This window comes from Petaurus breviceps, unplaced genomic scaffold (assembly GCF_028583685.1).
Source record: "Petaurus breviceps papuanus isolate PSGF00001 unplaced genomic scaffold, PetGlider_PUasm1.0 77, whole genome shotgun sequence".
Taxonomy (NCBI): domain Eukaryota; kingdom Metazoa; phylum Chordata; class Mammalia; order Diprotodontia; family Petauridae; genus Petaurus; species Petaurus breviceps.
The window spans coordinates 12,461,213-12,487,802 of NW_027186492.1; the positions used below are offsets into that span (position 1 = coordinate 12,461,213).

At 36.2% G+C, this 26,590-nt stretch overlaps 1 protein-coding gene across 2 annotated transcripts in view; it reads right to left on the reverse strand.

Annotated features, from left to right (window-relative positions):
• The window catches only part of NUBPL (NUBP iron-sulfur cluster assembly factor, mitochondrial), a 340,914-nt gene that overhangs the window by 70,828 nt on the left and 243,496 nt on the right, over positions 1-26,590 (reverse strand). For both annotated transcript variants that reach the window (XM_069105984.1, XM_069105985.1), the window contains one exon: positions 20,107-20,192. In XM_069105984.1, the coding sequence (XP_068962085.1) occupies positions 20,107-20,192 (86 nt within the window). The remainder of the gene's footprint in view (positions 1-20,106; positions 20,193-26,590) is intronic.

The following is a 26,590-nucleotide window of genomic DNA, read 5'->3' on the forward strand; positions in this document are numbered from 1 at the left end:
AAAACATGTCATCACTTATTGAGACAATGTTTTTTTAATCTAGCACTTAGGTTTGTAAGTTGGAACCCCATAAGTTAGTAATTTATCTATTTCAGTGTACTGTCCTAAATGCTCTGGTAACCTGAAAGAATTAATGAAATGCCCAAAGGTGTCTTAGTTGCTACAGAAGCATAATTCATGCCTTGGGAGAATCCTGCACCCTAATTGTTAAGAAAAATTTCAGTGAACAGGAGGCTATAGAACATATTCAAGCTATAAAAAAATAAAGGAGGAGGGTTATTTCTATGAACACACTCCTGTGATCTCATAATAACAACAGCAGCTAGCATCTATAAAGTCCGTCAGGCTTTACAGACGCTTACCATTCTTCCTATCTTTTGATCCTCACAACAACTCTATGAAGCAGGGTACTTTTATCTTTACAGATGCTCCATCTTGTACATGAGGGAACCAGAACGAAGAGAGGTCAAACACACTGCCCAAGATCACATGACTAGCCTTCAAAGCGGGTTTGAACCTGGGTTTTTCTCGTTCTGGCACTCCTTCCACTACGCCACCTGACTCTCGTTAGTCTTACCAATGTGGGTTTGTTGTTGAGTTGTTTCAGTTGTGTCTGACTCTTTGTGACCCATTTTCTTGGCAAGGCTACTGGAGTGGTCTGCCATTTCCTTCTCCAGCTCATTTTACAGATGAGGAACTGAGGCAAACAGAGTTAAGTGACTTGCTCAGGGTCACACAGTTAGTAAGAATCTGAGGCCAGATTTCATTAAGATGAGTCCACTTAGCTGCCCTATCAATGTGGAAACATTTGTACAAATCATAACCCCTCCAAGCCTTCTCATTCTGTAATAATATAGTGATTCTTGCTCATGTACTCCTATAGATCCTCCAAAGATACCCAATGGGTAGAAGGCCTTCCTCTAGGTCTTTTAAATTTTTGTTGAATGGATGGATAAATACTTATCACATTTAGCTGATCTAATCACCATATATGGCTTAGAGAGGACAAAGAATCATTAGTTAGGTTCACAGAATCTTGAGGATTGGAAGGCTCCTCAAAATAATTTAACATAGAGCACCAGACCAGAGTCAGAATAAGATTAAAGTTCAATTTTGCTACTTACTAGCTTTGGCTATCATTTAACTTTTAACCCTTAGTTTTTTCTTTAAAATGGAAATAATAACCCCTGATCTACCTTAGCTATGTGAAGATCAAGTGATATCACAGGTCTTACAATTCAAGGGGTCTTACATTTCAGTGAATGGTAGGGAGGTGACAGGGCAGCAATACTCTACTGGCTGGAGCCCCCAAAACACTGAGGAACTAAAATAGTCCATCAAATAAACCCCATCACAATTATGCCTCTGTATCTGCCCTGTATATAATAAAAGGTAATAAGAATAAGACAATGAATCTAACACATAGAGTACTTTAAGGCTGAACAATCACAGATGATTTACTCTATAGAACATATATCTATCAACTATTAGTAAGTAGACTGATCAAAGATTTGTTAGCCCTTTCAGACAAGGGCTGAAGAATTCAGTAGTGTTTCCCTTCTCTGCCTCAATCATCTGCCTAAATGAAGCTGCTCTGTCCTCAGCATTAAGCAATCGTTTAAATTAAATTTATATTGCACTTGTAGATATCACTAAACTCTGCACATAGCAATGAATCCTAATGACATCACTGTTTCCATAGTAACTAATGCACTTTAAAAAGGGGAAAGAAAAGAGCAAGACTTTAAAATGTAGGAAAATCTTACAAATTAGGTAGTATAAACAAATCATAGCAGCTTTGTTTTGCATTTACAGAGAGGACTTTCTAATTTCAAAATACTTAACCATTAATTAGACTCAAAATCTTAAGGGTTAGGAGGTTCCTCAAGATAATTTAACATAGAGCATTAGAATTGGGAGTGAGAACAAGGTCCAAATCCAGTTCTGCTACTTATTAGTTTTGGATATCATTTAACTTTTAAAATAGAAATAATAATTCCTAACCTATCTTACCTGTTATAAAGACAAAGTGATATCACAGGTCTTAGAATTTAAAGGCTGGAAGAGAGTTTAAGTATAATCTAGTTTATCTACCTCATTTTCTAGGTTAGGAAACTGAGTCTCAGAAAGATTAAGTGACTTATCCAAAAACTGAGTAAGCAGCAGAGATATGATTCAAACCCAAGGTAAATACCACTGGATTTAAAACAAAAGAGTCAGACTTGAATCCCAGCTCTGCTATTCAAGTCATCTTGGCCAAGTTACATCTAACCTTTAACCAAATAGTTCCTATGACACAGAACCTCATAAAAAGATCTTGTCCATTCCAGTTTTGGAGAGCATTTCTTAGAACATTGCTCTTCACGATGAGCCTAAATATGCCTCCCTGTAATTTCTACAAATGGTCCCAGTTCTTCTTTCTAGTATTACATATCATGTGTAAACTGTTGAGAGTACTTAGGTAATATTAATTATGTTATTTTTCACCATGACATTTAAGATCCTTCATAATCTGACTCTTAAGACAGCATGGTACAGGAGAACGCATGCTAACTCTGGGGTCAGACGACTTGGGTTTGAATCTATGCTCTGATATTTACTATCTTTGTGACTTTGGCATGTCACCTAACCCCCAGGGGCCTCAATTTCCTCAGATGTAAAATCAGGGGGTTGAACTAGATGGCCTCTGAGGTTCCTTCCAGTTCTAGATGAATGATCTTATGATTCCATTTTTTCAGACTTACCACACCTGCCCCACTCAGAGTGGATCATTCTCTATTCCCCCAAAATGCCCTGACATTTCCTGATTCAGTGCCTTTCTTTGCTCATATTGGTTTTGATCCCAAAATATTCAACCTCCATTTAAATTTTTTTTATTTCATTAAATATTTCCCAATTATATATAAACTTTTAAAGAAAATTATGAGTTCCAGGAGCAGTTAGGTGGCACAGTGAATAGAGCACTGGCCCTGGAGTCAGGAGGACCTGAGTTCAAATCTAGCCTCAGACACTTAACACTTACTAGCCCTGTGACCTTGAGCAAGTCACTTAACCTCAATTGCCCTGCCTTCCCCCCTCCAGAAAGCAAAAACAAAATAAAATAAAATAAAAGTAAAAATTACGAGTTCCAAATTCTCTCCCTCTTGCAGCTCCACCCACTGAGAAGGCAAGCAGTATGATATCAATTATACATGTTAAGTCATGTGAAACATTTTCATAATACTCATGTTGCAAAAGAAAACACACATACAAAAAAAAACCCAAGAAAAATAAGGAATGTATAAAAGTATGCTTCAATCTGCACTCAGTATTCATCAGTTTTCTAAGTGGAGATAGATAACATTTTGCATCATGGGTCCTTTAGAACTGAATCATTGTCTTTATCGGAATGACTAGGTCTTTCAAAATAGATCATCCTTACAACACTGTCAGTACTGTGTACATTGTTCTCCTGGTTCTTCCTACTTCACTCTGCATGAGTTCATATTGTGTCTTCTCAGGTTTTTCTGAAACCATCCTGCTCATAATTTCTTATAGTACAATATTATTCCATCACAAATCATATACCACAATTTTTTCAGTAATCCCCCAGTTGATGGGAATCCCCTTTATTTCCAATTCTCTGCCACCACAAAAAGAGCTGCTATAAAGATTTTTCTACAAATAGGATCCTTTTCCTTTTCTTTGATCTCTTTGAGATATAGACCTAGTTTTATAGCCCTTTTAGTGCAGTTCCAAATAATTCTTCAGAATAGTTGGATCAGTTCATAAATCCACCAATAGTGCATTAGGGTTCCAGTTTTTCCACATTCCCTTCAGCATTTTTCATTTTCATTTTCTGTCATGTTAGCCAAACCAATAGAAGTAAGCTGGTATCTCAAGAGTTGTTTTAATTTGCATTTCTCTAATCATTATTAATTTAGGGCATTTTCTCACGTGACTATTGATAACTTCAATTTTTTCTTTCTTAATTTATTAATCTTAAATATATAAATAAATATAATCTTAAAACCTTTTAATTTATTCTTTCTTCTCTGTTCATATCTTTGGGCCATTTATTAGCTGGGGAACAGCTCTTATTTTTATAAATTTGGCCTAGATCCCAATATATTTGAGAAATGAGGTCTTTTTCAGAGAAAGTTGATATAAAAAATTTCCCCCAGTTTCCTGTTTTCCTCCTAATTTTGGCTGTATAAGCCTTATCTGTGCAAAAAATATTTCAATTTCATGTAACCAAAATTATCCATTTTACTTCTTGTGATCTCTTTTTTGGTCATAACCTCTTCCCTTATCCATATATCTGAGGGTACATTTTTTCATGCTTCCCTAATTTATGATATCATCTTTTTTGTCTAAATTGTTTATCCATTTTGACCTTATGTCAGTAAATGGTGTGAGATATTGGTCTATGCCTAGTTTCTGTCAAACAGCTTTACAGTTTTCCTGGCAATTTTTGTTCAAGTGGTGAGTTCTAACCCAAAAAGGCTGGATCTCTGGGTTTATCTAATACTAGATTACTACAGACATGTACTACTATAATGTGTATCTAATCTATTCCACAGATGCACCACTGTTTCTTAGAACTAGATAGCTTTCATGATGACTACTTTGTAATATACTTCAAATTTTAATAGTGCTAGGCCTCCTTCTTTCACATTTTTTCATTGATTCCTTTCTGTTACATTTTTTCAACTGATTTCCTTGATATTCTGAACTTTTTGTTCTTTCGGATGAATTTTATCATTTTTTTCTAACTTTATAAAATAATTTTTCGGGAGTTTGATTGGTGTGACATTGAATAAGTAAATTAACTTGGATAGATTTGTCATTTTTATTAAATTGGTTTGGCCTACCCAGGAGCAATTAATATTTCTACAGTTGTTATTTGTGTGAAATATTTTGTAATTGTGTTTATATAGACCCTAGTTTTGTCTTGGCAGGTAGAATCCCAAATATTTTATATTGTCTGCAATTATTTTATATGGAATTTCTCTTATGGAACTCTTCTTCCTGAGTTTTGTTGGAAGTATATAGAAATGCAAAAGAAATATGGATTTATTTTATTTCCCACAATTTTGATAAAGTTGTTCATTGTTGCAGCCAGTTTTATTTGATTCTACAGTATTCTCTAAGTATACCATCATATCATCTGCAAAGAATGATAGTTTGGTTTCCTCGTTGCAAGTCTTTATTGTTCCCATTTATTTTTCTTGTCTTATTGTTATACTTAGAATTTCAGTACAATACTGAATAATAGTGGTGATAATGGACATCCTTACTTTGCCCTTGATCTTATTTGTAAGGCATCAAGTTTATCCCCATTACACATAATGCTTGCTCTTAGTTTTAGTTAGATACAATATCATTTTAAGAAGGGGTTCCATTGATTCCTATGCTTTCCAGTGTTTTTAATAGGAATATGTATTGTATTTGATCAAAAGCTTTTTCTGCACCTATTGAGATAATAATATGATTTTTGTTGGTTTTGTTCCATAAATGATCACTTATGCTTATTGTTTTCTTAATAGTGAACTAGCCCAGCATTTGTGGTATAAATCTAACCTTGGTGATAGTGTATGATCTTTTTGATGTAATCTTTTTGGTGTAATCTTCATGTTAGTATTTTATTTAACATTTTTGCATAAATATTGATTAAGGGAACTGGCTTATAGTTTTCTCTTCCTGGTTGAGGTATCAAAACCACATTTGTCTTATAACAGGAATTTGGTAGGACTCCTTTACCTATTTTTTCAAATACTTTATATAGTATTTGGATTGTTACTTAAATGTTCAATAGAATTCACTGGTAAATCCATCTAGTCCTGGGAATCTTTTCTTTGCTCATTGGTGGCTTCTTGAATTTCTTTATTTCTATCATAGGATTATTTAAGTATTCTATTTCCTCTTCTGTTATTCTGGGAAGTTTATGATTTTGTAAATATTCATCCATCACATTTAGATCGTTAGTATTACTGACATGTAATTGGAGGAAAAAAATAATTCCTAGTAACTGAACTAAATTCATCTTCATTGGTGGTACATTCAGTTTTTTCATTTTTGATACTGGTAATTTTTTTTCTTTTTCTATTCAAATTAACCAATGGTTTATCTACTTTACTGTTTTTTTTTTCATAAAACCAGATCCTAGTTTTATTTATTAGTTCAATAGTTTTCTTACTTTGAATTTTATTGATCTTACCATTGATTTTCGGGATTTTCATTTTGGTGTTTAATTGGGGATTTTAAATTTGTTCTTTTTCTGTTTTTTTTTAGTTGCATGCCCAATTTATTGATCTGTTCTTTCTCCTTTTAATTGATGCAAGCAATTATAGGTAAAATCTTCCCCAAATACTCATCTGTCTGTATCCCACAAATTTTATTGTTGTCATTCTCTTAAATGAAATTATTCATTGCTTCTATGATTTGCTCTTTGACCCTCTCGTCTAAGATTAGATTATTTAGTTTCCAATCAACTTTTAATCTATGCTTCCATGGCCCTTTACTGAATGTAATTTTTATTGCATTATAGTCTGAAAAGGGTGTATTTAATATTTCTACCTTTCTTCATTTGGTTGTGAGGTTTTTATGACCTAATGTGTGGTTATTGTTTGTGAAGGTGCCCTATATAGTTGAGAAAAAGGTATACTCCTTTCTATTCCTATTCAGTTTCCTCCAGAGGTCAAACATATCTAACTTTTCTGTGATTGTATTCATCTTCTTATTTCTTATTTATTTTAGGGTTAAGTTTACCAAGCTCTGAGAGGGGAAAGTTGAGGTTCCCCCCACTAGTATAGTTTTACTATTTACTTCCTCCTATAATTCATTTAACTCTTTCTCTTAAGAATTTTTATGCTATGCCATTTGGTGCACATATGTTTAGTATTAATGATACTTCATTGCCTATGGTTCCTTTTTAGCAAAATGAAGATTCCCTGGTTATCTGTTTTGATTATCTTTTTTTTATTTTGCTTTGTCTGAGATCATGATTGCTAGCCCTGCTTTTTTTTAACTTCAGCAAACATAACAGATTCTGCTCCAGCCTCATTTTAAAACTTTGTGTTTCTTTCTGTTTCAAGTGTATTTCTTGCAAACAAAATATTGTTGGGTTCTGGTTTCTAATTCATTCTGCTATACATTTCCATTTTATGGGAGAGTTCATTCTATTGACATTCACAGTTTGATTACTAACCGTGCATTCCCTTCCATCATATTTTCTTCTGTTCATTCTCTCTCTCTCTCTCTCTCTCTCTCTCTCTCTCTCTGTTTCTCTTCCCCCCTCTTCTAAAGTCTGTTTTGTTTCTGATGACTACCTTTCTTTATCTGACCTCTCTTTTATTTTTTTTGTAATGCTTCATTAAGTTCTAGTTTACATCATTCATTTTCAAAAGATTTTGAGTTACAAATTTTCTCCCTGTTTTTCCACTACCGACCACCCCAAAATAGCGATCCCACTGGATATCCCCTCCTCCAATCTGCTGTCTCCAATATCTTCTCCCATATTCCCTCTGACTTTCCAGTAGGTCAATGTGGATCTCTATGCCATAGTGTCTATATATCTTATTTCCCAGTTACATGTAAAAAATATTAATAATAGTATGTGTATATATATAAACATTTGATTTTAAAGCTTTGAATTCCAGATTCATTCCCTTCCTCCCTTGCCACCCACCCTTACTGGGAAGATAAGCAATTCAATATAGGTTGTACATGTGTAGCTATGCAACACATTTCCATAGTAGATATATTGTAAAAGACTGACTATATTTTCCTCCCTCTTATCCCACCTCCCACTTGTTCTATTCTCTACCTTGATCCTGTCCCTTTTCAAAAGTGGGTGCTTCCAACTTCCCTCCCCCCCCAGCCTGCCCTCCCTTCCATCATGCCTGCCCTCCCTTCCATCATCCCCCCTCTCATCCCCTTCCCCCCTACTTTCTTGGAGGGTGAGATACCCTATTTAGTGTGCATGTCATTCCCTCCCTAAGCCAAATTCAATGAGAATAAGGTTGATCCATTCCTTTTTTCCTTCCTGTTCTTCCCCTCCATTGTGACCATTTTCCCTTGCTTTTTCTATATGAGATAGTTTACCCCATTCTGTCTCTCCCCATCTCCTCTCATTATATTCCTCTCTCACCTCTTAATTTCACCTTTTAAGTACCATCCCTTCCTATTAAATTAGTCCTGTGCCCTCTATCTATGTATACATATATACACACATTCACATATGTATTCATATTTACCCTCATATATGGACATATATATACACATTTCTATTCTCTTCAACTATTCTCATACTGAGAAAAGTTTCATCAGTTACAATTATCATTTTTCCATGTAGGGATGTATATAGTTCAACTTTGATAAGTTCCTTATGATTTCTTTTCCCTGTTTACCTTCTCATGCTTCTCTTGCTTCTTGTATCTGAATGTCAAATTTTCTATTCAACTCCAGGTTTTTCATCAAGAATGCTCAAAAGTCCTGTATTCCATTGAATGACCATATTTTCCCCTGAATCATGATACTGTTTTGCTGGGTAGGTGATTCCTGGTTTTAATCCCAGCTCCTTTGACCTCTGGAATATCATATTCCAAGCCATTCAATCCCTCAGTGTAGAAGCTGCCAGATCCTGGGTTATCCTGATTGTGTTTCCACAATATTCAAATTGTTTCTTCTTGGATGCTTGTAATATTTTCTCCTTGATCTGGGAATTCTGGAACCTGGCTATAATATTCCTAGGAGTTTTCTTTTTAGGATCTTTTTCAGGAGATGATTGGTGGATTCCTTCAACCTCTATTTTTCCCTCTGGTTCTAAAGCATCAGGGCAATTTTCCTTGAGAATTTCTTGAAGGATGATTTTTAGGTTCTTTTTTTGATCATGGCTTTTAGGTTGTGCAATAATTTTAAAATTATCTCTCCTGGATCTATTTTCCAGGTCAGTGGTTTTCCCAATGAGATACTGCACAGTGCCTTCTATTTTTTCATTTGTTTGGATCTATTTAATAGTATCTTGATTTCTCATAAAGTCACTAGTTTCCATTTGCTCCAATCTAATTCTGAGGGAATGATTCTCTTCAGTGAGCTTTTGAGATTCTTTTTCCATCTGGCAAATTCAGCTTTTTAAGGTATTCTTCTCCTCATTGCCTTTTTGAGCCTCTTTTGCCATTTGAGTTAGTCTATTTTTTAAGGTGTTATTTTCTTCAGTCAGATTGTTGACTCTCATTTCATAATTTTCTTGCATTGTTCTCATTTCTCTTCCCAATTTTTCCTCCACTTATCTTCAAAATCCTTTTTAAGGTTCTCTATGGTCTGTAACCAGCTCGTATTTTTCTTGAAAGCCTTTGGTACAGGAGTTCTGACTTCGCTTTTTCCTGTTCCATGCTTTGATCCTTTTTTCCCCAAAATAGGAGTGTAAAGTTGGGTTGCTCTGTTTGCTTTGCTTCCTTTGCTTGCTCATGTTGCCACTCAATTACTTGACTTTTGGGCTTTTTGCCACAGTGGGACTCTGCCACCAGACAGGGGAGCTTCATCCCAAATACTTGGGTTTTCTCAGCTGCCAAAGGTATTACTTGGGTGCTCTCTCTGAAGCTTCCACATGCTCTGCCAAGCTGGTTGCATACCCCAGGACCTCCACCCTAGACCGCAATCCAGGTCCAAGCAGGTTAAAGCAAAAGCAATTACTCCTCAGACTAATCGCTTGGTCCCCCTACAATCTGCAGGCCAGGAGCTGAAGCTGCCACATGTGGCTGCGGCTGCGGGGCCACAGCCCTCAGCGGCTTCTTCCCCTGGGGGCAAAGGCCAACTGCACTCCCAAACTACCGGATCTCAAAGTCCACACTGCACTGACCTCTCAATTTGTCCTTAGCATCTATGAGTTGATAATTCTCGAAACCGCCACAGCTGCTGGTGATCTGGAGTCCCTCCAGCTGGTGGTTGGTCAGGCCTGCCCTAAGGCTAAAACCTCTGGCTTGAGCAGGGCTGAGTTTGGCTCTCAGAGTGCTGTACTGGCCACTTTCTGCCGGCCTGCCAGGCTGTCCTCAGCAAGAGGTTAGCTTTTCTGTGTCATTTTGTGGGTTCTGTAGCTCCAAAGTTTGTTCAGAGTCACTTTTTACATGAATTGGAGAGGGTAGGACCCGGAGCCCCATAGAAGTCCTAATTCTACTCCATCTTGACTCCACCCCACTCCGACCTCTCTTTTATCACTCCCTTTTCTCTTATCCCTTTCCCTGTTGGCTAAGAGAGATTTCTATACACAATCAAATGTTTGTCAATCTATCTGTTTTTCCCTCTTTGAACCAATTGAGATGATAATGAAGTTCAAGCATTGTCTTCCCCCTACCATTTCCCCATCCACTAAAAAAGTTCTTCCTTGCATACCTCTTTTATGTGAGATAATTTTCCCTATTTTTCCTATCCCTTCCCCTTCTTCCCAGGGCATCACTCCTTCTTTCCCATCCATTTTATTTATTTTTTAAATCATCCCAGCATAATCAACTCAGTCCTGAACCATCTGTCAATGCAGAATCCTTCAAACTGCCCTAATAATGATAAAGTTCTTAGAAGTTACATGTCTCATCTTCCCATAAGTAAACAGTTTAACTTTATGGAATCTTTTATCATTTCTCTTTCATGTTTACCTTTTTATGTTTCTCTTGAGTCTTATTTATAAGCCAATTTTTTAGTCAGCTCTGGTCTTTTCATCAGGAATTCTTGAAAGCCCTTCATTTCATTAAGTATCTATTTTTTCTTCAAGGCTTACAGTCAGTTTTTCTGGGTTGGTGATTTTCGGTTGTAACCCCAGCTCTTTTACCTTTCTGGAATATCATATTCTGGAATATCAATAGCTCTCCTTCTCCTTTAATGTGGTAGCTGCTAAATCTTGTGTGATCCTGACAGTGGTGCCATGATATTTGAATTGTTTCTTTCTGGCTTCTGGAAGTATCTTCTTTTTGACCAGGGAACTCTGAAACTTAGCTACAATATTCCTGAGATTTTTTATTTTAGAATCTCAGGAGGTGATTGGTGAATTCTTTCAATTTCTATTTTATCCTCTAGTTCTAGAATATTGGAACAGTTTTGCTTGATAATTTCTTGAAATATGATGTCTAGGCTCTCTTTGATGATGGTTTTCAAGTAGACCAATAATTCTTAAATGATCACTCCTGAGACTATTTTCCTGGTCAGTTGTTTTTCTAGTGAGATATTTCACATTTTCTTCCATTTTTTCCTTTCTTCCGACTGTTTCTATTGTTTCTTGATGTCTCATGGAGTCATTACCTTCCACTTGTCCGGTCCTAATTTTTAAAGAATTATTTTATCGAGGAGGTTTTGCACGTCTTTTTCTATTTAGCCAGTTCTGTTTTTTAGGGAGTTATTTTCATCAATGAAATTTTGTACTTCTTTTTCCATTTAGTCAATTCTGTTTTTTAAGATTTTTTTTCGAATATTTTTCTTTTCCCAAGATGTTAATTATCTTTTTATAATTTTCTTCCTTTGCTCATATTTTTAACCTAATCTTTCCTCTGATTTGATTTTGAAAATCATTTATTAGCTCTTCTAGGAATTCTTGTTGGACCTGTGTCTGATTCACTTTTTTTCCTTTGATGCTTTCTACATAGTTGTTTTGATTTCGTTGTTTTCTGAGTTTATGTCTTGATCTTCCCTGTCACTATAGTAAGATTTTTTATGGTTAGGTTCTTTTTTGTTGTTGTTGTTCACTCATTTTTCACCCTATTTCTTGATTTTGAACTTTATATTAAGGTTAGGCTCTGTTCTTAGTATGGGGTGGGGTGAGAGGAGTATTGACCCAAGTTTTCAGCTTTTTCACACTGCTATTTTCAGAGCTAGTTCTGGGGCTTTGGGAGTTTTCAAAGCTTCCAACGTGGTGCGATATGAGGAAAGGTATGGCCACTTCTCTCCTGGTCTACACTCTGGTCCTTGCCAAGGAAGAGTCCCTGCTCACTTGGAACTGGAAGCAATACTTTTCTTCAATGTCCCTGATCACTTGTGACTGTCTTTCTTCCACACTGCACTAATAATGATAAAGTTCTTAGAAGTCACATTATTATCTTCCCATGCAGAGAGTTTAACCTGACTGAATCCCTTACGTATCACTGGGAGTGATACTGCTCCTCTGGGTTCCCATTCCCTCTTGACTGAAAGTGCTCCTTTCTGCCCTTGAACTATGACCCAGAAGTGATTATAGACAATGGATTTGCCAAACACTGTCTTGCCTGCAGCTAGTACTAGCACAGGAGTCTTTGTAATCTCTCTCTAACCAGTTGCCAGGTCTCATCTCTGATTTGAGAGCTCAGAAGGTTGCTGCTGCTTCTGTCACCACTGACTAGTCCCACCACTGGTGTTGCACCCACATGGGCTTCAGACCAGCCTCCACCTTCATGTCACAAATTTCTTCTTCTAACCTAAGTTGTCTTGGGTTAGATGAGTGTCTCACTGTGACCTTTTGATGGCGCTGTCACTCCAGATTTCAATTTGAGGCATTATTTTAAAGTTGTTTCAAGGGGAATGGGGTAAAAACTCAGTTGAGGATTTCCTCTACTCTGCCATCTTAGCTCTGCCCCTTCACCTCTATTTCTGCCTGTCAAAATTCTATCTATTCCTCCAGGTTCAATTCAAATTTCACCTCTTTTATAAAGCCTTTTTCTGTATTGGTTTGTACCTCTTTAGCAGCACTTTCCCCTTGATTAAATAAAGGGAAGCTCCCTGAGGATAAAGATTATTCTTCCTTTCTTCTATGTATCCCCAGGGCCTAGCAGAATATCATAGTATCATAAATACAGAAGTGGAAGGGACTTAAAGAGTGATATCATGAACAAATTAGAGGAACAAGGAGGAAGTTACCAGTGAGACCTATAGATAAAGGAAGAATTCATGACCAGACAAGGCATAGAGAAGATCACAGAAGGTAAAATTAATAATTTTGATTACATAAAGTTAAAGTTATTGCACAAACAAAACTAATCTAATTAGAAGAGAAACAGGTAAATGGTGGGAAAACTTAGCAGTAGTTTCTCTGATAAACATTTCATTCTCTTTTTTAAATTTAATATTTTATTTTTTCCCCAATTACATGTAAAAATATTTTAGTATTTGTTTTTCAAATTTTTGAGTTACAAATTCCTTCCCTCCATCCCTGCTTTTTCTCCCCCTCCCATTAAGAAGGCAAGCGATTTGATATAAGTTATGCATGTGCAGTCTTGCAAAACATATTTCCATGTTAGTCATGTTGTAAAAAAAACCACACACACAGACAAAAAGAAAGAAAGAAAATGTAGAAAATAAAGAAAATGTGTGCTTCAATTTACAATCAGACTCTATCAGTTCTTTCTTTGAAGATGGATAGTATTTTTCATCATGAAGTTCTTCAGAATTGTTTTGGATCACTGTATTGCAGAGAATAGCTGTCATACACAGTTGATCATCATACAATATTGCTGCTACTGTATTCAGTGTTCTCCTGGTTCTGCTCATTTCACTATGTGTCAGTTCATGCAAGTCCAGGTTTTTGGAGAGTATCTTGCTTGTCATTTCTTACAGTACAATAGTATTCCATCACAATCATATGCCATATTTTGCTCAGCCATTCCCCAACTGACAGACATTCCCTCAATGTCCAATTCTTTGTCACCACTAAAAGAGTTGTGATAAATATTTTTGTACCTATAGGTCCTTTTCCTTTTTGTTTCTTATCTCTTTGGGATATAGACCTAGTAGTGGTATTGCTTGGTCAAAGGATATGCTTGGTTTTATAGCCCTTTGGGCATAGTACCAAATTGCTCTACTGAATGGTTGAATCAGTATATATAAAAGTTTCATTTTCAAGATAAATAGGGAACTGATTCAAATTTATAAGAATAAAAGTCATTCTCCAATTGACAATCAAAGGATAAAATTAGGCAGTTTTTAGAGGAAAAAATCCAGTAGCTATAGAAAAAAATACATTAAATGATAATCTAAATCAAATAATTAGAGAAATGAAAAATAAAACAACTCTGAAGGTTCACCTTATCAGATTAACAAAGGGAACAAAAAGTAAAAATGATATGTGCTAGAGGAACTGTAGGAAAACAGGTATATTAAAGCACTGTTGATAGAGTGGTGAACTGATCCAGTCACTCTGGAAAGCAATTTGGAATGATATCTTATAAAAGTAACTATTAAACTGTGAATACTCTTTGACCTTATGATATCGCTACTAGGCCTGTACCCAAAAGATATCAAAGAATGAAGAAGAGGAACCATATATCCAAAAATATTTATAGAAGCTCTGTTTGTGGTGACTAAGAGTCAGAATCTGAAGGGAGTACCAATCAATTGAGGAGCAGCTAAATAAGTTATAGTATATTATTAATATGATGGAATACTATTGTGCTAGAATAAATTAATAAGGGAATGTTTCAAAAAAAAAACCTAAGAAGACTTGTATAAACTAATGCTGAGTGAAGTGAACAGAACCCAATGGACAGCTTATATAATAACAGTAACTGTAGAGACAAACGACTTTAACTTAGGAACTGTGATACACCGTAATTCCATGACACTAGCCACCTCCTGACAGAGAGGTAATGGACTCATACATGTATGTACACGTGTATATTGAACTTATCCAATACAAGGATTTGTTTCAATTAACTATTCATGTTTGACACAGGGGATTTGCTTTTCTTTCTTTCTCAACTGATACTGGAAGAGGTGTGAAGGAGAAAGTAGAGATTTGAAAATAATACATTTTTTTTAAATAGAAGAGATTTTAGAGGTCATCTAATATAAATGTCTTTACTTTTATGGATGAGGAAATTGCATCTCAGAGAAATTAAATAACCAAGGTCATACAAATAATGGTAAGTAGCAGAGCTAGATCTCCACCCCAAGTTTTCTGATTATAAATCTCATATTCTTCCCTCTGCACTATGATGGTTTACAAAGTTGATGCTTAATGTTTGTTATATGAATTACCACATTCTACACTATATTATATTTATCTGGACTTATGCTTAATTTTTCCCAAATGGATCATAAGCTGCTGGAGGAGGGACTGTGTCTCTTTCACCTTCGTTTCTACCACAGTACCCAGAACATTGTTAGTGTTTGAAAACTATGTGTTATACTTTTTCTGTCTTATAAGTTTGACAATAGATCTCTGTAAATACTAATTGAAATGAACTGGTACCAAGGTTTATGGATTAGGATTTATGACTTAGGAAAAACAGAAAAGCCCTGGGCAAGCTGAGGCCAACAGTTTCAGAAGAACCTGAGAAGATTTGGAATGGTCTGATAGGAAAGCATATTTCTTATATATGCTGAGGATTTATTTCATAATCTATAGTAAACTTGGTATTAGGGAATTGGGATGAATTACAGGCCAGATTCTCAAATAAGCCTTCTCCTTCACTACACTTAACACAAAAGAATCTGCCATCAATACTATGTCAGCCTCCTTGAGTAACAAGAATTCTTCAAGAGGCAACTGCTGACCAACTGCCACCTACAGGGCAGGCAAGCCAGCCTAGCTGAAGTATGATAGTACCTGTAGAGAGAAATGGGAGGTGGCTGGCATCTATCTTCTACCTAGCCATAGTAACTGAAGGCCCAGTGGAAAAAAAATGTTCTTGCCACCAAAGTCCCTAGCACTGTCAAGTGTTACTACATCAAAAACTGATATGGATTTTATCAATGAGAATGAAATTAAAGAAGATGCATTACCAACTATGTTCCCATAGTACTCTAAGGATGACAGGGCCTTTCCATGTGACTTGTAGCTGAAATCTCTTCTATGTGCTGTTGCTTCCATTAGAATGTGAACTTCTTAAGGGAAGGGATTTTCTCAACTTTTGTATTCCCAGTGCTTTGCATATAAGAAGTACTTAAATCTTCACTAACTCACTTAAGTGTTAGTTGGAATGAGGATTGGTTGAATCAAGAATATGGTCTGTGCAGTTGTCATCTATTTTTTCCCTCATATTCCCAACCTACCCATCTCTCAATCTACCTACGTTTTTTTCTCCTCTGTGACTTTGCAAATTTCTGATAATGAATTGCTCCTGGGTGCAGTTAATCAAATCCACCCTCTCAGGGATGCCAGGAAAAAGAACTGTCAAAGGTACTGTATCCATAATATCAAGGTGCTGAAATACTTGATTCCCTCCCAACTGTACCCTGGTATAAGGTGGCTTTCCAGAATTAAAGGAAATCAATTGCAGGGACAGAGATTATATAAAATATGGAGAGAGCCAGAATGTAACAATTAATAAAGCTACAAATTCAGTCCTTCCCGCTCCCCCCAAAAGAACAGAAACAAACCACTCTATAGCAATCCCTGCCTTTTCCATGTTTTTCTCCACAGAATCCTTCAAAACCCTTTATCTGAAATTAAGCCAATTTTATATTCTAGGCCCCTCTCTACAGATAATTTCAAAGGTCTACTAGAAGTCAAACAGGGTATAGTACAGTTCCCTAAATATTTTGCCCTTTAATAACTATAAAATCCCAAAGATATGTTTCCCCATTTTGGTGCTACACCTGTGTCTATAAAGCCCACATGCTAAAACATCCTATTCACAGAAGGATTGTAGCCAACTTCTGAGAATCTAACAGTTCAATGAACCAATTAGTGCCATCATTTCTAACTTTAAATTAGCAGAATGAAAAAACGGCTACTAAGTGAGCATGAGTTCAGCTAGCCATCTTTGCCTTTTACCAAACTATCAGTGTCTTCCTCAAGGGTAAGGATATTTTCCTCTTTTGTCTTTTTGTCCTCAGCACCTAGTTCTTACTACACACTTAATAAATCTTTTTTGATTGATTGACATTGATTTCAAGTAGCAGGACCTGAACAAATATTTGTTGAATTGAACAAATATTCAAAGTCCTAGATACAAGGGGATTATTTTTTTATTTCATAAGTGTCTTCTATCGCCTACATTAACGTTAAGTCAGATGTCAGATGCAGCCAAGCACTACCACACGCTGTGTCATAAGATTTAACACTTAAGCTGAAAAGGCAGGCATTCTCCTGATTTTACAATTTGCCCCACAGCTAGACTTGCCAAAAAAGATAGATTTTTACATAAAAGCTATAAATTGTACCTATTTTTGTCCATCAAATATGAAATACCCTACTTCTGCCCTATGGGGCTAATAAGCTGCTTCCTCTAAAGACAAATTATATTAGGAATCTGTGCTCAACATCTTTAGAAGTCTCTTAGCTTCACCTTGTGCACTGCTAAGTCTTACAACATGTTGGGGGAGAGCCTGTACCCTGTCCTTTGGTTTATGAGGGAGACTCACAAAGGGCCCATAAGATTCTTTCCATCTGATCTAAGGACCAGGCAAGAAAGCAAAAAGTTAGAGGGCATCTAGCCTAAGGAGAGAACCTGTAACATCTACCAGGAATGATGCATTTCTTACTGGGTTTTCCAAGATGGAGAAAAAATGGTTTCTTCAACATGGAAAGACTATCTTTGTGAAGGACTCCTGTAATAGAGTTTGAGGTTGTTTTTTTTTTTTCTCTTGAGCTACTGAAAAGAGAGTATGGGTCTGAGTTACATTGGATTTTGGTGGTGAGAAAACATGACAGCTTTTCTTTTTTCTTACCTTCCAATCTTTTGGGGAGAATATTTTCATGCTTTCTGATCCTGAGGCACTGATTCTCTCTGTGAGGGATTATTCAGAGCCTTGTCAAGAGATGGAATTCTACATAAGCTGAGTTTTAGAAGCGTTCTTTGTCCAAAACATTTTCAGTTTCCTTGTCAAACTCACATTTCTCTTCAAATGAGGCAAGTACACAGGAAGCAGTGTTGGTCACTGGTTATATTCGGACAGGGTAGTGAAAAGCTATAGTGCAAACAATGCTACATCTGGAGTCAGAAAACCTGGGTGAGAATCCCTGCTCTACCTATCTCCTTCACCATAACAATATCACAACCTCTCTGTGCTTTAGTTTTCTCATTGGTAAAATGGGGATAATATTTGTACCACTAAACTCACAGGGGTGTTGGTGTTTAAATGAATTAATGTATGTAAAGAACTTTGCAAAATGTAAAACCCTCTATAAAAATGAACTATTTTTCCTAATCTAATTCTAATTTATGGAGTGGAGAGAAGTACCTGCCATATAGGAAGCACTTAATGAGAACTTGTTGAATGATTGATTGGTATATAGTGAGATAAAACTTTTCAGTAAATGTTTAAGTTATGGTTCCCCCTGGAGGCCAGGATTACTATTTCAAACACAAGGGGAAGGAAGGAGGAAAGGCACCAGAGAACTAAAAATGCATGAGAAGTGAAAGTGGGTAGAGGGAGAAGGGTGAAGAAGGGCAAAAATTACCCTGAACTGTCTCATCAGGAATAGAGAAGTCCAAAAAACAAAACCAAACAAATAAAAAAAAAATTTAGCCTTGGGATACTTGATTCTGAAAAGGAGTACCAGATTATACAGGGTGAATACATGTAAAAGGGCTAGATACCCCACATTCAATTCAGATAGAAATACAAAAGGCTAGTGCAGGGGAGGAGCCAAGTCTTACCAAAATTCCAACAGACAGCAAGAGGAAAACTGGACAGGCTCTGCATGCTATCTCTGATTTTCTTTCTAGTATATATAGAGATATGAATTTTACACTAAGAACTAGAATGTGCCCTATCAATGTGCCCCAAATTGGCAAAAATCTCAATAAAGAAGCATTGTGTAACATTTCCTTTTTGAGATTTATGAAAATATGGGGCAGACTGATAGAAGGAATTCATTTCTATAATGGATTAGAAATCTCCTTATTAAGATTTATGACAATTGGGGGCATATATAAATACATACAAATGTGTATATATTTTTATATATCTATATTTATGTGCATATGTAAATATATAAATGTGTTTGTAAATATATCTGTCTGAGAGGCTGAATTAATTTGAGGTTCTGAGCTCTAATATTAACTCAAACTAAATGTATTTGATTGAAATAACCAACCACTCTGTACCAAAGATTTCTCCTCTGTAATAGCAAATTCCTTAGACTGAACAGCTATATAAAAGGTCAAAAACAATATTAAATCTATGTGTGGAATACAAGAGTTATTAGTTTATAGTTACTATAGGAAAGACCATAATGTAATAAACCGATGGTGACTATAAAATATATACATCCTGTTAGAATGCGCTAAAGAACAAAAGTGAGCACTAACTTTACAAATATTCCTCAATACAGTCATTTTCTCTATTTAATCAAGGGTTAAGACATACCACGGAAGACAAAAGAGGAAAAATCCTTCTTTCTCACCTGCCTCATCACTAGCTATTCTGCTTTAGTCCACTGATGTCAGTACTCGCTAATTTCATCTCCACATTGCCTCCTTGAACAGTACTAAATTGAAACCAAGATAATATTTTTCAAAAAAGGAAATCTAAATACTGAAATGAAGTCCTCAACACACCATCATGCCCACATTCATCATCCTGAAATATCACATCTACCACAGAACTCACACCTCATCAGGGTGTCAGTTACCCTGATGTTACCAGAAGCAGGTACCCCCTAGAAGTCCCTCGTTCCCTCTGATTGGAGAGGATAAAAGGTAAAAGCTGGGGTGGCTAGGTGGCACAGTGAATAGAGCATTGGCCCTGCAGTCAGGAGGACCTGAGTTCAAATCCGGCCTCAGACACTTAACACACTTACTAGCCATGTGACTTTGGGCAAGTCACTTAACCCCAACTGCCCTCCAAAAAAAAAAAAAGCAAAGCAAAAGGTAAAAGCTGAGAGTTCCTCCCAAATCCTCCATTTATGAAGGACACTCAGGCCACCACATTTCCCATGTGGCCATATTCTTCCATACTTTGTCATGCACCCAACACTGGGTACCCTTCCCCTTGCCCTTTTCAGCTTCCTTTTACGTGTTGTCTCCCTTCATTAGATGGGGAGCCTCTTGAGGGCAGAGACTGTATTTTGCCTTTCTTTGTATTTCCAACATAGAAAACAGTGCCTGGCGAATTCATTACATTCAAGTCCTTCAGAAAAAAGTATCCCCTTTCCCAATTAGATAGATTTCAATTTTGGTAATAATAAAATATTAATAATATTAATTCTTTGTAAAGGCTTACAGGAACATTGACTTTCCGAAACATCTCAGCTCCTTTGTGGGCATCCATCAGTGCGATGTCCTGTGGAGTGGAGACAATCACAGCTCCTGACCAAAAACATGCAAAAAGAAAATGGTGCTATCATTTAATTTACATTGAAAAGATTAATGGTCAAATTCCATCTTTTCATGAAGTTTTTTTTTTTCCCCATGTAAGTAGATGTAAGGTAAGAATGTCCAACCAGTTCTCTAATATAATCAATATTACATCCCCTAAAATTGTACTGAATGACTACAGATTATAAATATCTAACTTGACAGTTTTACTCCTTATTTACCATTGTTTAGTCTCTGCTGCCCATTTATTTGTTGTTTGTTTGTCCTGGTATAGCACATTAGATCAGGATTCAGGAGATTTAACTCCAAGTTCTCAGAAGCTTTATGTGACTGGGCAGGTCGCTTAAGCATTCCAGGCTTTGGATTCTTCACCTTTAAGTGTGGGGGTTGGAATAAATGTTCACTAATGATCTTTCCAGATCTATGAATGCATGATCTCATCTTCAGTTCTGTCAAGTAAGGCTTAGAGCACCCTTGCTCATACAGCTGTTCCAGAAACATTGATTGAAATGTTCTTCAGGGAACTTCCTACTTCCCTTTCTTCCACCCCCTCACCTGGCTACACTCCACAATCCTCTGCCTAGTTATGCATGTATATTTTCTCCATATATACTAGCCCTAAAATACAGTATAATATGTATATAAATCTGTCTATTAAGAGAAGGGAGAGGGAATAAGCATTTATATGGTGCTTAGCTACTATTGCCTGGATCTTTGCTAAGCATTTTTTACAAATATGATCTCACTAGATCCTCACAACAACTCTGAAAGGTAGGTACTATTATTATCCCCATTTTACAGCTGGGAAAACCAAAGCAAACAGCAGTTAAGTAAATTGCCCAAGATCACATAGCTAGTAAATGTCTGGAGATGGATTTGAACTCAGGTCTCCCTGACTCAAGTCCAAGAACTCTAAATGTATGTTTTTGCATTGTCTCTATTTATACTGTCACTTATTTAGATCATGTACTGGACTTCAGGGGAAGGAGCAATGTACTATGAATCAGGTAAACTTGAGTTCTTGTCCTTAACTGTTCCACTAATTTGCAGTGTGATCTTGGATAAGTAATCAAACTTCTTGATCTCAGTTTTGTTAGCCATAACTTGACCTCACAGCACCTAGAACTAGAAGGGACCTTATAAGATTTTTCTAGTCCAGCCTGCTTAGCATTTCTTGGCATCTTGCAGTTATGCTATGAAGTCTGAGGCTGTCCCCTCTGCTTGCCATTGCCCCTCCTCAGCTTCCTCAAACAATACCTGCTCTACTGCACCATGGCCCTCTCACCCCTAAGCAGACAGATCTGTGTTCACAGAGGAATTGAGCTATAAAATTGTGGCTAGATCTACTTCTCTCTTCCAATCCATGGCGTTTTCCAATATAATAATAATAAAATAGCAATATTTCTAAAGTGTTTTAAGATTTACAAAGCACTTCCTACACCACTGCCCTGTAAGGGAGCCAGTGTAAGTATTAATTACTACCTTTATTTTATATATTAGGAGACCAGGGTTCAGAGAAATAAATGACCAAGAGTCACATAGCTCAGTAAGAATTAGTAACTAGCATTTATATAACATTTCAAGGTCTGCAAAGCACTTGACATTTGTTACATCACTTGATACTTACCACAACCCTGTAAGGTAGGTGCTATTTTTATTTTGCATTTGAAAAAAAAAACAGAGGCCATAGAGAGGTTAACTAATTTGCCAAGCATCATACAATGAATGTCTGATATGGGATTAAACTCAGTTCTCCTGAGTCGACATTCAGTGCTCTTTCTACTATGCTTTGCTACCAATATTTAATTGACATTTTACTTTGACACCTACTATTCTACCTGTCTTTTTTGTATTAGATTAAATCATGGATCTGAAAGTGTAAAATGACATAAATGGTATTACTATTATTATCCTATAGCATGTTAGTATGTAGTATTGGACTGCATCTGCTTTGTTAGGACTAATCCACCTAAATACTACTAAGAGCCATTACATGATGGATTTCTTGGTCATTATAATCCATGAAACAAACACCAGCATGAAAGTTGCTTCAATTTCTGCAATGACAGTAATATAAGAGCAGAAAAGGGATGGATGGTGCTAAGTATTACATTTTTTAGAGCATCAATAAACCAAAAAGGTGAATGGCTATCATATATATGTGTATATGTATATGTATGTATGTTAGGTTTGCAAGATGCTTTACATATGTTAATTCATTTGTTCCTCCAACAATCCTATGAGGTAGGTACTATTATTATCCCCAGTTTATAGATGATGAGGAAATAGGCAGAGATATTAAGTAAACTGCCCAGGGTCACACAGCTATTAAGTGTCTGAGGAAGAATTCAAATACAAGTCTTCATGACTCTTTGGCTACCTAAATACTAATCTAACTATATAAGTTGACCAGTAGTTGGAAATACTACTGGAGGAAGTAAATCATATCATCGTTGACATTCTCTTTATAAATTGAAGAGGAAGATACAAATAAATTGAAGAATGCTTCACAGCTTCTCTGTGGAGAGGCAAATAAAAGAGTTGGTAGAGTTGATCTTATCATGTAAGCGTGTCATTTCCTGAGCTGTATGGTCATCTTATATTGCAATGTTCATAATGAGCATTCATAAAAATACCACCTTGAAGGTAACTAGAGTTTAAGCAACTACAGAAGATGGTGAGGTAGAAAAATTCTAAGAAGAACATGATAAAGACACTTAAAATTAAATCAACATATACTTTCTCAGTGACTTCAAGGAACAGGAGGAAACAGCAGAGCACAGCAAAAAATATGCTGGGAGATATGGGTCAGAATTAAGAAATGAAAGAGGGCAAGGATTTCTGAGATACACAGAAGCCTCATAGAAGTATATCATTAGCACAGTGCCTGGCATACAGTAAAAATTTAATAAAATACTTTTCAATCATTACAACAGACCAGGTGTGATGTCATAAGGGCCTGCACCAGGGTGGTGGAAGCATCAGAGAAGAGAAGCTGGAGTATATGAGAGATGTTACAAAAGTAGAAATGACAGTACCAGGCAAGATATTGAATATTAGGGGAGGAATGAGAAAGAGTAAGGATTTGAAGATGATAATTAGATTGAAAGCCTAGGTAACTGGAAGGATGGTGGTAGTTCTTTTTATTTGTTCTTGATTATTTTATGGTAATAGGGAAATCAGAAAGAATGGAGGTTTGGGGGGAAAAGAGGAGTTCAATTTCAGATATGCTGAGTTTAAGATTTCTTTTTTTTTTTTTTTATTAAGCAATCAGGGTTAAGTAACTTGCTCAAGGTTACACGGCCAGTTATTTCTGGGTGTGGTGCTGAGTGTCTGAGCCCAGGATTCGATCTCCAGGTCGTCCCAACACTGGAGCCGGTGCTCTTACTCGCTGAGCCACCTGGCCACCCCTAAGCAATTGGGGTTAAGTAACTTGCTCAAGGTTACACGGCCAGGTATTTCTGGGTGGGTGCTAAGTGTTTGAGCCCGGGATTCGATCTCCAGGTCTTCTCAACACTGGAGCCAGTGCTCTTACTCGCTGTGCTACCTGGCCACCCCGAGATTTCTAAGGGACATCTAGTTTGAGGTATCTAATAGGCAGTTGAAAATGTGAGACTAGAGAGAGGTTGGGGCTGGATAAGTAAATCTTAGAATCAACCCAGAGAAAATAAATGAGTCCATGAGAGCTGATGATATCACCAAGTGAAACAGTATTGAGGGAAAAGGGAAGAGGGCTCAAGGTAGTGCACTGGGAAAGACCTATAATAAGTAGGTGAGACCTGGAGGAAGATCCCCCAAAGGAGACTAAAAGGAAGCAGTTAGAGCAGTGTCCGGTACACCTAGACAGTTGAGATCATCAAGGATGAGGTAAGAGGATGCCAAAGGCTTTTACAAAAAGGTCAAGAAAGATAAGGCCTGAGAAAAGGTCGCCAGATTAGACAATTAAGAGATCGTTGATCTTTGTGTGGTAGAAATTGAGGAGATGCTCATCAATTGAGGAATGGCTGAACGAGTCGTGGTATATGACTGTGATGGAATACTATCGTGCTATAAGAAATGGTAAGGGGGATGGTTTCAGAAAAACATGGTAAAACCTGAATGAGCTGATGCAAAGTGAAGTGAGAAAAGCTGGAAGATCATTGTGCACAGTAACAGCAATGCAATGATGATCGACTGTGAAAGACTTGGCTAGCCTGATCGATACAATGATCTAAAACAATTCCAAAGAACTCATGACGAAAAAATGCTATCCACTTCCAGAGAGAAATGATGAACTCTGAGTGCAGAACTATAGTATAATTTTCTCACTATCTTTATTTTTCTTGCTTTTTTTGGAAATATGGCTAATATGGAAATATGTTTTGTATGATTTCACAAGTGTAAGTGATATCATATTGCTTGCCTTCTCAGTAGATAACTTTTGTAGAAAGACAAGATTGTTAATAACTTGGAAGAGGATCAGTTTTGGTTGAATGATAAGTTTGTATGCAACAGAGATAACATCATTTAAAAAACCTTCTGATTATTAATATCAAGAAGAAATAATACAGAGACATATGCTTGCCAAAGTTGTTTCCCACTGTGAAGGATAATATCCAGTATGGACATCACATGGAAGAATTCCCAACAAATGCTAATGTCCTCCAAATATTCCTATTTGCTGATGCTGGTGTATTAATTGCATCGAGCCTAGGAACATGGCAGATCCTCCTAAATAAGATTCCAAATAACTAATGAAAAAACTAAAATGTAAAAAGAATGCCTATTTTCACTATAATACTAAACTGAATAGACAACCCACAGCGCTATTTTGGGTAGACACTGCTGACAGACACTGAGATGATACCAGAATTGCAGAGAAGGATTAGAATTTGATGGATTGTTTTGGGGAGATTGTACAGCATTTACAATGATGCCAATTCTTACCTAAAGCAAACAAACAAGTGAACAAAAACACATCTTTATTTTTTTTTTTTAACAGCAATGCTCTGGTGATACCATGAGGCTACGAGTCATGTAATACTATAATCTGATGAATCAAAGTTAAAGGGCACTCAAAGAGCAATGGAGAGATTCACAATGGGCATAAGAAGACATTACCAATGCATCTTGCCAATAAAGAATAATACAGAAGAAACCACATAAAATATATCATGAAAAGTTTCTTGCTGGAAAAACAGGTTGGTTGGTCATAAGTTAACATTAAAAAGTTTGTTGGTGGAAAACCTACATGCTCTATTGGCAATCAAATAATATTGAAATATCCAGAGAAAGGGTACACCGTTTTTTGTCTAAAGCCTAGCATAATTTCAAGTACAATTACGAATTTAAATATGATGAAAATGCCATTCACTTAGATTGTAAAGTTCTACAGGAAAGGGATTAAAGCAAACTGCATTTGTCTTGTAGAGACATCAACAAAGAACTGCATAGTTGCTTTAATAATAACTCTTTGATGAAGACAACGACAATGATGATCTTTGACATACCATCTAAAGATTACTTCACCCTTAAACACCAACCATTGGAATGACCAGTCTAGTTTACACATATAGGAATAAAGACACATAAAAGGACTTTTGTGGGAATAAATATGTAGTCAATCAATCAACTAGCATTTATTAAGCACCTTCTACATACCAGGCACGATGTTAAAATCAGAGGATACAAAGAAAGGCAAAGGGAGTTAAAAGAGGAAACAATATGTAAACAACTATGTACCAACAAGATCAATACTGAGCAAATGATTTGCATTCTTAAACATATTATCCAGCTTTTAGAGAACTTTACTTAAAAAGATCCTGAACCATATTTTAAAAATAAGAAGACATATAGATATGGATATAGATATATTTCTCTGGCCCTTTTGCTATGCTATAGTTAGTTATGGCATTTATATAAACAATCCTACTTGGTCTGCAAGGTCCCTTTAGATTACGAGGTTTAGATAAAAACTAACAAAAAATTAAAGAACTCCAAAAAAATAAAATACAGCTAGTTGATGAATTTATGTATTTCCAACTCATTTTCCAATCTTCAAAAGCTTTATGACAATGTTTATTTCTTATTTGTGTTTTTCACAACTCACATTATTTCCTCTGCATTTTTAAATGTATATCTTTCCCTTTCTTAGATTTTCTGCGGTAAACTTTAATTTTTCTCATGGCTCATGTCAAACAAAATTAACTTAGTTTATTTAATCAATGATGTCATTTCAGTTCTGTAAATGAAAGTTTGTCAGAAAACATTTGCTCCCTCTGCTGATCACAAGAAAATGTCAATAGCAACAAACCAAATGCTTGATAACACCGAAAAATATGCTCGAGAAAAAAAAAATACAGTAACATTAAACATTTGCTGCAAAAGTCTTATGGAAGATTTCTCATCTC